The sequence below is a fragment of the Dendropsophus ebraccatus genome, chromosome 5 (assembly GCF_027789765.1).
Source record: "Dendropsophus ebraccatus isolate aDenEbr1 chromosome 5, aDenEbr1.pat, whole genome shotgun sequence".
In the NCBI taxonomy this organism is placed as follows: Eukaryota; Metazoa; Chordata; class Amphibia; order Anura; family Hylidae; genus Dendropsophus; species Dendropsophus ebraccatus.
The window spans coordinates 132,313,704-132,327,726 of NC_091458.1; the positions used below are offsets into that span (position 1 = coordinate 132,313,704).

The window sequence follows — 14,023 nt, forward strand, 5'->3', positions numbered from 1 at the left end:
AGCGAATGTACCATTCTCAGGTACTGGCCCGACCTGGAGCACTGAAGGTGGGCCCGCCTGCCCCCAGTGCGCCCAAACCTCCTGCCCTCTTGAAGGGGCTTCATTAGAATCAATGGAGCCGCGCCACAGGGGGGTCACACTAGGAGCAGGTGGGCCCGACTCCAGTGCTTCCGGCTCTGGGCAGGAAACCGGGCCGCAATTCAAAAAGAAGACGGGGCCACTCTATTCAGGATGGTAGATTCACTTTAATCAGTGGAAGGTCATTGTTTACAGCCAGCTGCACCCCTCTTAAGCATTTTATCATTTATCTCCATGGCTATGCTCTTTTCTTTTATTGCATTAGATAGGTCCATCACTATTGGAGTGAAGCACAGCATCCTGATTTATTTGCTCTTCAAATAGAACATGCTTTGATGTTTGCCTGAAACATCTTTCTTTTGTTACACCACAGAATAACATCTCTTCAAGACCTGTGTCATGTATGATATTTGCTTAACTGTCTTCATAACAAGTGCCAGCCGTAAACCCTTCATCAACATCACCCTCCTCAGATGTGAAGTGGTTGTATCCATGGGGACAATAAAAGGTTTTACTTGTCTGTAATTTAATGTTCTTTTTAAAGGGAAACTAACAGCAGGTTCGTACATATGAACCTGCTGTAATGTAGCGGTATTGTTTGAGCTGCTGATTCCAGAAGCCTTGATCTCATCTTCCTGCATGGCTCTGTTTTCCAGTATTTTACTCTAAAGGATATCTGTAAATGAGCCCCTATGGTGTCCTGGGGGCATTCCCTGACTCCTCAGTCCACCCTCCTCCCCCATCCTCCGGTACCTATGTTCCCTTCTTCTTATATACATTCATCCAAACATAAGTAGTCATGTCACCTTGCGCGCACGAGATATGTTGACACGTGATGTGACCAAAACATCTTACTTACATTCATGTGACAATGGGTGTGGTAAAGACACAGCAGAAATGTTAACCCATTCATTGACAACATCCTTTAGTGTATGCTGTTAATCAGTGTGTAGCAGCATTACAAGTAACAATATATACACAAAATATATGAGCAAAGAACGGACAAACATAAAATGACACAGAAGGGCACTTATACTCTGCTGTGAGCGGCTTTCTGAGCTTCATAAAGGTGACAGCACGTCGCCGAAACGCGTTGCTCAATAAAACAAGTTATTTTAATAATACATTTGGAACCGGAGAGTGCATTCTACAAGTCTAGCGCCGAGGCTCTATCGGCTATCTACAGTCCTTTACACAAAATATATATGATACCCAAGTACAGTTTAGCGATAGATTTTTGCGCCACACAACAACCATACACGTAAAGTTGCTGAGAAACGAGTATCGGGACACGGCATAAAAGATCGACCAGCTCCCCATACTGCCATAAGCAGATGACTAGAACCTTCAGCATTCCCACTAGCTCTCTCTTAGTTGTGTTAAGGTGCTCACTCTTGGCTGTTGCACGTATACAGTAGATGACCTAGTACCGCACCAATTGGAGGACCAAATGCTTTGATAAGGAAGACAACCAAGCAATCTGTGCAAGTAAAGACAATGGGGGGAATTTATCAAGGGCTTTGCACCTATTTTTAGGTGATTTTGACCATTTTTGGTCTAAGTTCTATATATGAACCAGTATTTGAAGAGTGAATATTTTAAAAAATTTTTTTTTACCCTGCCTGTTTTGAGATTTCACCCAAAAACATAATCTAGGACTAGCGCCCAATTTATCATTTGCAACTTTTTAAAAAGTTGCAAATACTGGTGCAGTCCTATGTCTGGTCACTCCCAGGTGAATTTGTTTGCATCTAAGTAAAAAGATGTAAAAGTTGCAAAATTGCAATCACTATGTGAGTGGTACATTTTAATAAATCAGTTACAAGGTATACAAGGATCAAAATATACACCAATCCACATTAGAATAGTAACATCTTTGTAAGGGTGCATACACACTACGGAATTCTTGTGGATAACATCCCGTGGATTCCGCCGCTTGCCCCCATGCGTCCTATAGACTCTCCGTCCACTCCATAGACTACATTCTATGCCCAGTCGGATTCCGCCATCCGCCCATGTCAATTCTTTGGGCAGACCCCTGAATCCGCTGCAAGTTCTCTGCATGGATGTTGCAACTCTCAAGGTAGAGAGATTGCAGGATTGTAGCACTGTGTAATGGCCATGCTGGGTTACTGCAACTGAAGTCTGTAAACCTGTTTACCTATGTCAATCAAATGGCACCTTCCATCAAGGACCACAGCCACTCGTCTTCTAACAGCCCTAACTATAGTCACAGACATTAGCTTTAATCCAGGCCTGCAAGATATTAGAGGATGCAAGTATGGAAAATGACTCCCAGTTTTGGCCTAAATTCAGAGGATCTATGCCTGAACTAAAAGGTGGAATGAAATTGAGCAGAATAAAGTTGTTGATGTGTATGGCACTTAAGAGTTCATTGGATTAGTGCAAGAACATTTATATAGTAGAGTCAGGGTTTAAAACCAATTCTACATTAGTCCTTTCCTTCCTGGCTTCTCTGCTGTGTAGTTACTAGACTTGCAATGCCGTTTGCCACTGCTGTTTGGTAGAGGCACAAACTTGGTGTCAAGAAAGGAGTTGTCTTATAAGGGCCAGTTCACACTGAGCGAAATCAGCTCGAGGTTCACTTATCTTCAGCTAGGATATTAAATGATAAGTGGCATAAGCTCCAAAACATATACCCCCCACCCTAAAAAATAAATAAATGAAAACAGCATATGTATGAAAGAAGCAAAGAACGTTAAAGAGTCACTGTCATTAAAAATACCTTTTGACATGTCTTGAGGCCGAGACCCGCTGTGATCAGAAGATATAGTCAGGAAGAGACATTCAATTACAGCCACCAATGTTAGTAGATCCCTTTTGAATTCTTCAAAATAAGGGTACCCCTTATGTGCCTCCAATATTGTCATGGTACCACCACTTTGAATTTATGCCCCTTAGTGCCCCCACTTAGAAATGTTATCCGCTTTAGTGGCTACTCTTAGAAGCCATGGCCCCTTAGTGCCCCCACTTAGTAATTTTATCCCCTTTAGTGCCTACTGTTAGAAGCCATGGCCCCTTTGTGTCCCCACTTCGAAACCATGCTCCTTTAAGGTCCACCACTCAATTTACTGTGATGAAATAATAATAAAAAAAAGTTATACTCAACATGCTGTTCCCTTGATATTGCATGCTCCGTATGAACCCGAACGCTCGGCATCAGATTCCCGCTGTCTGCCCGCTCCGTGGAGCGGGTGGATACAGCGGGAGGACCGCCTGGAAAACTGGGATACAGCCTATGGCTATGGCTGTATCCCAGTTTTCCAGGCGGTCCTCCTGCTTGATCCGTCCGCTGCACGGAGCGGGCAGATAGCGGGAGTCATTACCGAGAGTTCGGGTTCGCACGAACCCGAACCAAACTCGGTTAGGACCATCCCTACTCCCTACAGCTCCCTATAGACACCATGTTTTGATAAATCTGGGCCACTGTGATTATCCCTCCCAGCATTACAAAGTTGCAGACAGGGACTTGTTTACATCAGCTGACTCAAAAGGGAGAAGAAGGTGGGGGAGAAGGGGAGAAAATCTCACACACAGTTATTTGTGTATTTTTAGTAGGCTCTCTAGCATACCCTCTTAGAACGATTAAAGCATAACTCTTTAGTATGGCATAGATCAATATATATTATCTTATGAAACAATATGGCGTTACTATGGTAGTGTAAAATGCAAACAATAATGGTAAATATATCAGCAAAATTTACTAAAGCGTATATCACACCAAATACATGCAAAAATTATCACAAAGAGCAAAAAAAAATAAAAATTATCACATAGATCAAAACAACGATTAAAAACCATACAAGGTTAAAAGCGTACGTATCTGTAAAATATCAAATATCTATAGCATGATTCTTGTGATGTCCATAGAGAAATACATAGTTTTATCTATTGGTGACTTTGCAGGGCCCTTGCAGGTCGCCAATGTTCATGTTGTCAGTCCACTATTTGATATTCTGATATATATTGTAATGGTTATTGATTGTTGTTTTCGTTAATAAATAAGATGTATATCATATAAAGAATTGGTGGATGTCCACCTCTCACCAGTTCCGTGGCTCGAGGTCTGCGCTGTCTACGGCCGTAGACTGTGGGGAGCATATAGATGAATTTGCAGCGTCCCCCGTTGGTAGATGTCTCGGTAGGAGCTTTTTTTGGGGGTGTACGGCAGAGTTCTTATGTCGGGAGCTGTTAGATTCTAGGCAGTGTATTTGGAAGCTGGCTGCCTCTCTCAATGTGGCCAGGTAATCACCCTTTGCTGGGCGTTTCTCCTGTAGCTGCTGCTGAGACGGAGGTATTCTCAGTGCATCCAATGTGGACAAAATAGGTGAGAAATGAGGACTAATGATATATATGAAACACAGTGCGTCTCTATATTGTATTCAACAAGTTATTGCAACTCCTATGCTAGAGTATGCTAGAGAGACTACTAAAAATTTATTGGTTTTCCGGAGCCAACCAAGTAGTGCACTCGCAATACACCCACAATACCAATTGTACTACTAGGTAGAGTTCTTACTATCCAGTTATTTGTGTCTTCAGCAGAAAGCAGAAGCTCAGAACTGGGAGAAGGAGACTGAATAGATAATGACAAGCATAAAATGAATTGTTAGTCTCACCATGGGCAGCAACATATCAAAAGTAATGTTTGAGTGGATTACCACTTTAACTTATAGAGCATTTTTAGAATATAATGTACTAGCAACAGGCCGTGCAAACTGTACTGCTATATGTGTAACAGTTAATTTACTAGGAGTAATACTATATAAATCATTGAGCAGCTGGGAAATTCCTTACCAATATAAATGATAAAAATATAGATGATTTATAGTAACTGTAACCTATCAGCTCTGACGTCAGTGGATAAAATAGTAATTGTTTAAAGGTAATTTAGGCAAGTTATCTTCTCTCTTGCTCGGTGAAATGTTCATTTATTAATAGTGGCATGACAGCAAGGCAGTGCTATCTTTATTAAGCTCATGTATCAATCTGTCCATAAGAGAAATAAGTATATTAAAAAATATAGTGCTCAAAATATATACCATTTAATCAAGTCATTGGACCATTTACCCCTAAATACATCATGACAGTTCCTTTAACCTAAAGAAGGAAGGTGACTAGTTAGTTATAATATTAGAGGTATGTCTGTTTTTCACCACCATCGTTTTTTTTTTTTCTTTTCACTGCCTGGCCATGCAGATGTCAGTATAATATTTTTTTGTTATTTTACAGATGTTTGTATCTGCCTTCCTCCTGTGCTATTGTGATTACTTGGGATGTAGTAGATACTAGTAATTTTTAGGTAGGTAGGTTTGATTGTACTTTAAATTTATTATATTTGGCTTGGCTTTGACAATTTTTTTTGTTGTACTCTACTATTACTTGGCCATTGTGGGTGTTAATATAATAGTATAATAGGGGTAAGGACAGAAGGATGGAAACTTGGTTGACTTGTGTTCTTTACCATAAGTAATTTTTGAATAAGGTCAAGTTTGGTTAGATTTATTATTAGTATTTTATGGTCATTGTAACTTATTTGATTATGTGAATAGATCTGCACTCCTGATTGCATCATTAACACGTTTTTCAAGCGTCCATTTAATTTATTAATTTATTTATTTTATGGATTTATGTCCCATTTGTCTATCCTCTTAAAGTGTTTATCTGGGATTAGAAAAAAAAACAACCAAAAAAACATCCATTTTGAGGCAAATGAATACAATCTGATGCAATAAATGTGTAATACAACAGGCAATTTATTTTAAAAATCTTCATGCACTTTCAGTTTTAAAGCGAATGTATCACTCGTACATTGCTTTTTTTGTTTTTTACACGAATAGACAGGCGCCAGCACAGGGTTATCGGTGCAGTGGTCCTTTTTTTTGTACTGCTGTCCAGTTCCCGCGCACAGCGCTGGTCTATTGCCAAGCACTGGCTGGTAAAAAGGTAAAGAAAATGTACCACTAGTACATAGTTTTTTGTTTTTTACATGAACAGACTAGCGCCGGTGCAGGGATGCCGGTGCCACAGTCGTGCCTGCCAGTGCCAAGCATGAAGCACTGAACAATTTCCCCTCCAGTGCCGAGCATAAAGCACCATTGGGACGATCTCCCGCGTCAAAGAGGGAAGGGCAGATCGTCACACTGGGGGCTGGCCAGCCTCTAGTGCTTCATGCCCAGCTGGTGCTTGGCAATAGACCGGTGCCCTGCGCAGGAACCGGGTGGCTGTTCAATAAAAGGATTTCAGCACTGGCATTCCCGCGCCGGTGTTGGTCTATTCATGTAAAAACAATAAAGAATGTACTAGTGGTACTCTTTACAGCTGATACCAGCCAGGGACCGCAGCTAATAGCCAGCAATCTTCATTGCTGGCTGTTTTAAATGTTGTCAGTTCTGCAGTGGATGAATTGGCTTCCCACAATCACATAGCGATTCTGTTGTACTAACAGTGATGAGGCCTCTGCTAGGCCTTGGATGCTGCCATGGATTGGCGATTGCTAGAAGCTTGCCTTCAGCAGTCTATTTCAATTGAATGCTAAGAGCGACGATCAATGAAGTATGTATGCACTGCAGTGATCTCTACGAGCAATCATGGTATTGCTTATAGAAGTTCCCTAGGGGGGCTACAAAAGTGTAATAAAAAATAATTAAAAAAAAGTTTTTAAATAAATAAATAGGCTATGTTTCCACTACTTAAAAATGATGGCCGTCATTTTAGCACCAAATGATGGCCGTCTATCGTTAATAACAGACGCAAATAAGGCTTTTGATCAGGCGAACAGAGCTTACACCTGACATACACCACACAAAATGTGCCCCAAAATTATATAATACAGCATTATGTCACACAAGTATAGCTAACATAACATGTCTGTAGGCATTATATACCTAATGGGTTAATATTTATTAAGTTACATTATTAGATGAGGCAAATAAGTCGAGATCGGAATACCATCAGAGTCCGCACCCACTTGTTTTCTAACAAGAGTGAGATAGATGAAAGGAACTTGTGTTTCCCATGTGTATTCCACCTCCGCCCAGTGGAAGCCCAACGCTAGAGTCTTTCTATCAGCTCAGTAATAAGCTGCAATTCTCTGCATGCATTGTGAAATTAGGCTCAGCGATTACAGGGAGATGGATGAGACATGGGAATTGGTGAAGATTTTTCACCTGCACATTATTTAGACAATATGACTAAAGACCCAAGTCATTTTGTATCTGTAATTTAGACATAAAGGTAACTATATAAGATGATTTATTTTGAAATAGTGGCGGAAGACTACTTAGTATATGTGAGGGATGTAAATGGATTTCTCAGCCTACGCACTGAAGTATGACCCATTTAATCTACTGGGTGAGACTCATCTAAGATATTCATTTTCAGTCTAAAGATAGATTATTTAAATGAAAGCAATGATTAAAATAATAAGTGTTTGTGCATGTATAGCTAATGTCTAGTTATTTTATAGAGTGGATTCGAAGTTAGAGTTTGAATCATTTATAGTGGTTTAAAGTGCTCATATAGCAATTCATATATATACAAAGATATATATAACTATATATGTTACAAAAAGATCATGTGCCAAGACAGTACAACTCATTTATCTACAATATGATACCCAGCTGTTGAGGTCCTACTGAAGTGCTATGGTCCCTTCTTTGGAGTACTCAGCAAAGTGGCACACAAATAATGCTATACACCACCCTAACCCATTTTCGCTAAGGCCCCGCTCACACTACAAAATCCGGGGGGGTCAATGTCGAATTCTGCCTTCTATCAGTTTAAATGGGAGGGCTCGCTCGCCCCTGCTCTCCATGCCTCTTCGCTCAAAGAATTGGCGCTGAATCTGCACAGGGGGTATTTTGCACAGAATCTTGGCACCGATTCTTTAGTGGGAACAGGCCCTAAGGCTGACAGGAAAAATGCCACAGCAAATTTTAGAGCCAAAGCCAGAAGGCTACTCAGCAAGAAGGAGAAGCAGAAATGCTCTTTTACATTAGCCAGCATGGGACAATAATGGGCACTGAGCTTGATGACCCGAGCTTGTTTAATGAGTCTTTCCCAGGCCAGGTTGGAACTTTTGCACAGCCGGATACCTTATGATTGTTGGCCGCACATCATCCATTTTCTAATTTTTTCCACTGACCAAGAACAGGCATTACTATAAATGCTCATTTGGCCAATAATGACACTTATTTTGTGTTAATGATCTGTTTTTGCAGCGATTTTGACAGAAATTGTGCAATTGCAGAAAAATACTAGTAAAATCGGGGCAAAAATACACCATTAACACAACATAAACGTCCTATGTCTTTCTTTATATGCATATTTTATATTGTTGTTCAACCCTTTCACGACCATGAGTCATTGATGCCTCAATGCTCAGGTTGTTTTTTTACTTCAGCTTATGAGATCATAATGATCTCATGAGTTGAAATCCCAATGTCTGCCCCTCCCGTGTCCCCTGTTGAGGGAGAATTCTGTGTCTGAAGCCCAATAGATGCTGCGGTCGTGACAACCGCAGTATCTGTAGGGTCAACTGTGAGCACCGGAGCACGGCTTGGGTGCTGACAGTTGCGGCAGGTTCCTGGCTATCACTGGAACCCGCCGTGGATGACACAGGCACAGCTTCTGTGCCTGTATCATCCAGGGAACATGAATAAACCTTGCTGCAGCCTAGGACATAGGCTGCAGCAACATAAATTTACAGTGCAGCGGCAGGAGGAGGTTAATGGTGTTAAAGGATTTTTCCAACTTAACGTTACTTGTCCCTTATCCAGAGGATAGGGGACAAGTATGAGATTGTGGGGGTCCAACCTCCATGCTCCACGAGCATCTCTAGATTGGTGCCCCAGGTCCTTTGTTATGAATGGAGCTGTAGGTTATTGTGTGACCTGCTGCTATTTTCAATCTCTATGGAGTCGCCAGAAAGAGCCAAGTGCTGTACTTGACTTTCTTCAGCGGCTTCATAGAGAATGAATGGAGCTCAAAGTCGATCGCTGACCCACAGCTCCATTCAAAACAAAGGAGCTGGGGCACAGATCTAGTGACCCCTGGGTAGCACAGAGATCGGACCCCCCCCAGTCTCAAACTGGTCCCCTATCCTTTGGAGTGAGATAAATTATAGATAATGGATCTCTTATATTATTTTGATTTGAGGAGAGCTGAAGGAGTAGAGGATGCTTCTGGATATCTGGTGGCAGAGAAGATGGCCCAATTAAGGCTTCATTTTCTAGTTCAGAAACTGAAGTATTGAGCCAAGGAGTTGAACTAACAAGAGACATGGCAGACAGCAACTGCACATAAGGATTTGGGAGCGTAGTCAAGTTCTCATTTTTGGCTGGAGGTGTGCTTTAATCAACAGAAGAATCATAAAATATACTATACAAATGTGTCAGAGTAAATGAAAATAACCTCTATGTCCCATTACTCATTTGGTTCATTTAGTATATAACAAAATGCCAGTTAAGTTTTCGGGTGTTTATATGAAAAGCTATAAATCTGTAAAGTGATGGTAGAAAATAAACTGAAGGGACGTATATCTTTGTTGTCATTACGGTTCATCAGTGTTTGTACACAATTCTAGAGTGAATTTACTTTAAAAGAATAGTACTCCTAGAAATTCCCTGTAAGTATGCAGGTGAAATACTTGCCCACATTGCTGGTCGGTATGCAGAAGTCTGAAATAATCTTGTAAAAATCTTGCAACAAAAATATGGTCCGAGACTACCGGCCACATGATCGCAGTCCAAGTGCTAGTTAAAAAAGGGTCACTAAATCACAAAGGAAAGCTCATGTTTATGCTGCTATCAGCAACACAGTAGTAGAGTTTTAATAGTACTTTAAAGGGATTATCCAGGATTAGACGAAACATCACCACCCTTGTCTACAAACTTCAATGGAACAGAGCTACAAAATCACACTCAGGCTATGTTCAGATGCTGTAAAACAGCGGCCATTGTTTGACATGGTTGTTGTTTGTGGTGCCAAACAACGGCCACTGTATCGGCCAGAGGAATGCAGTATCAGCCAGAGAAACATTATTTAGAGCCCATTTTAAATTGCCAACCGTATAGGTGTGTCCGAAAGTCAATTAACTAATGACTTTCATGCACACTACGGCCGACATGACAGCCACACAGTGTGTGAACTGTCAATTATTTACGACCGTTGTTTCAAAACAGTTGCCACAAATAATTGACATGGCATTTATTTGCACGGGGACGTAGAAAAACGGCCATTGTGTGCTAAATAGTGTGCACAACAGCGGCCATTGTTCTGTTGAAACCAGTGTTAAAGAATGCATGCCGAAAACTACAGCCATAATTTTCCCATTAATTTACATTGTGTGAGCATAGTCTCAGCCAGTGGAGAATCCTAACATGTGGAGTGTATTGTAGAGAAGTGTGGAATATTTAGTTTTATACCCCATTGTTGGGAATTGCAGTACTGGTTACACAAGTGAATGCATGTTCTTACCTCTAAATCTTACTTCTGTTACTACCTACTGTACATAATGGAGTAGGGCAGGAGACTGGTGACAAGAAGGGCTGAAGTAAAGAGGAACAACTCCAGGGGCCCTAGAGACACTAATACTTCGGGTTACCCTACTCCAGCCTAAAGCTTGCCTGTTTTGATACTTAAGAAGGACACCCCAAAACACCATCAGACACCATCAGTACACAGGGTGTACAAATGGAAAACTACAAGTTACACTATCCCTAGTAGCCCCTCTTTTTACAGAGTTTGCCTTTGAAGCATAAGGAGTTCCTGTAGAAACCCTTGAGTCACAATGACCATTAAGACATAGATAAAGTAATGACTTGCATAGGGAATACAAGCCTCAACTATCTCACTATTTCCCCACTACTTATTGTAACATATGCCTATTACAGTACATACATATGTACTAAAGGGGTTATCTAGTGTTTAGATACATACATCTATCTGCACTGTTTGTAGCCCCTGAGTGTCCCAAAGGGGCCTTTCTAGTGTCCCTCTTTGACTGCAGCTTCGCTACTTAAGAGTTGAAACGGTCTCGGGAGTGACAGCCTGCTCAGCCAATCACTGGCCGCCACGCTGTCTCTTCTTAGCCAGTGATTGGCTGAGCGGGCTGTCATTCCTGAGACAACTTAGTCTCGGAAGGAGTCAGAGGGGGTCAATGGAGAGGCCACATCGGGACACCAGGGGAGTGAGGAGAGGTAACTTGTTTGTTATGTGTACTGACAATTCAGCAATAAATATAAAAAATATATAAGCTTGATAACCCCTTTAATATAGTAGATAACAACCCCCAAGGTAAATGTTTGGAAACACTATAGAATGAATAGAGTATTGGCTGCTGCTTACCCCCATAGCCAGGGTACCTGGGATAGGGCATAACTTTTGATCTTTGGATAATCAGAGGAACATAGCAAAGACCTATGGGGAAGGGTACTTAAAGGGGAAGGGTAATTTTTGGCCCCTTAAAAATTCTAATACAGATTTACATTTTACTGATTTAAATAGTGCTGATGACTAATATTTGTTTCTATGGAGATATTTTGTATTAGACATGCAACAAAACATTCACTCAAAGTGTGTTGCCACAGCATTTTGCCTTTTTTAGAACAGGTTTATAGTGGAAAACAAAAAAAGATGACGTAAATGGAAACAATCTCTATATAGCACAGAGCAATGGGTCAGTGTTATATTACTAATAGAGAGGAACGAACCTCATAAGACTTTAAAGTCTTATATCACATACTGTATATTTTTACCCCAATACACAGAACCATATTTTGCGTTAGTATTTAAGAGATGAGCGAACCTCAAGCATGCTCGAGTCCATCCGAACCCGAGCGTTCGACATTTGATTAGCAGTGGCTGCTGAAGTTGGATAAAGCCCTAAGGCTATGTGGAAAACATGGATATAGTCATTGGCTGTATCCATGTTTTCCAGACAAGCTTAGGGCTTTATCCAACAGCCACCACTAATCAAATGCTGAACGATCGGGTTCGGATGGACTCGAGCATGTTCGAGGTTCGCTCATCTCTAATTACTAACGCAAAGTATGGTTCTGTGTATTGGGGTATTAATATACAGTATGTGATATAAGACTATAAAGTCTATTATATTCTGGCCTAGTTATTTTATGTTGTTCTATAATGCGCCTCATTAAATATGATTGTATTATACTAATAATCTCCCTAATTGTATTTGATAGCAAGTATGACCACCTATTTACCATCATGGAAAAATAATTGGTGAGCGGAGAAAAGAAGATTAAAAAAAAATTAAAATACATCAAGAACTCATTTGCTGTGTCAATTCTTATGTATGTATGTTAACTTTAGCTCTTTACATTAACATAACTTAAACTTACATTAATGTTTTTTTTTTTATTTCACTAGGTCAGAATTGCAGTTTCACCCATCAAGAACCAAATGGAACCGTAGAAAGTCCAGGTTTCCCATATGGATATCCAAATTATGCTAATTGCACTTGGACTATTAGTACAGAAGCGCAAAATCGAATACAGTTGTGGTTCCATTCATTTGCCTTAGAAGAAGACTTTGATGTCCTATCTGTATATGATGGAGAGCTACTAGCTGAAAACCTAAGGACAAGGTAAAGTACAAAGTGTGACATTCTAAACTTGATGATATTTGAATTCAAAAGCATATAAAAAAACATGTGTACCTTTATACTTAGAATCATATGTATTACTTGACTATTGTGGGGTCCATAGAGTCAGTATCAGGCTAGTCTTCCCTATTCCTCTGTCCTTAAGAAATGAATATACTGTACGGATATAGGCGTTTACTCTTTGGCTTCAAAGCTGCACATTTTTTCCCATGGCCAACTGGTTGGTGATTTTCTTTCAGATGGAGTGTAATAATGCTACCACTACTACCGTGTTTCCCCGAAAATAAGACATCCTCCTAAAATAAGCCACCCCAGCTAGCCTACCAACTAGCCTAAAATATGGCTTCCCCCTAAAATAAGGCACCCCCACTCTAAACTAAGGCACCCCCTGAAAATAAGGCACTCCCGATATGTAAGGCCACTAACCACCCACCCGACCCAGCCCCCCCAAGCACCTAATCCCTTGTAGACCTTGACAGCCGACACCACAGGCAAACTGGTCCATGGCCCCCTTGTCGGGGTGGATTAACTTTACCATAGGCTCCGGGATGTTCACCAAGCCTGGGCCCACCACCCCACTATAACTATGGCAGCACTAGTGTGCAGGATAGATAATATCATGATTAGAGATGAGCGAACCTCGAGCATGCTCGAGTCCATCCGAACCCGAACTTTCGGCATTTGATTAGCGGTGGCTGCTAAACTTGGATAAAGCCCTAAGGCTATGTGGAAATCATGGATATAGTCATTGGCTGTATCCATGTTTTCCAGACAACCTTAGAGCTTTATCCAAGTTCAGCAGCCCCAGCTAATCAAATACCGAAAGTTCGGGTTTGGATCGACTCGAACCCGGTTCGCTGAGCTCTAATCATGATGCCTTGATTTGTGCAAAATTGTGGTAAAAAAGCAGCAATTATTTGCAAATCTGGCAGAAATGTAGCCAGGAGACAATACACCACTGAAAGTAAAAGTCGGATTTGTGGCCATGGGCCCCCCAGGAGCTCAGGGCCCCGGGCTACCGCCCAAAAAGGACCTATTATGATCAGCTAGTGTCCGTCCAAATGTCCTGCCGCACAACGCACATCCTGCTGCACTGCCGCACGCTCCTGGTCTCCTGGTCCTGCTGGGACATTGGTCAGTATGGTGAGAGAGCCCCGGGGGAGGCCAGGGAGTGAGCTGGGGGGGAGGCCAGGGGAAGAGAGCTGAGGGGGAGGCCAGGGGAAGAGAGCCGAGAGGGGAGGTTGGGGCAGAGAAATAAGACATCCTCGGAAAATAAGACATAGGGGGAGATGTATC

At 41.4% G+C, this 14,023-nt stretch overlaps 1 protein-coding gene across 1 annotated transcript in view; it reads left to right on the plus strand.

Annotated features, from left to right (window-relative positions):
* The window catches only part of LOC138794197 (CUB and sushi domain-containing protein 2-like), a 294,292-nt gene that overhangs the window by 57,888 nt on the left and 222,381 nt on the right, over positions 1-14,023 (plus strand). The window contains exon 2 of the mRNA XM_069972974.1: positions 12,493-12,709. Coding sequence (XP_069829075.1) covers positions 12,493-12,709 — 217 coding nt within the window. The remainder of the gene's footprint in view (positions 1-12,492; positions 12,710-14,023) is intronic.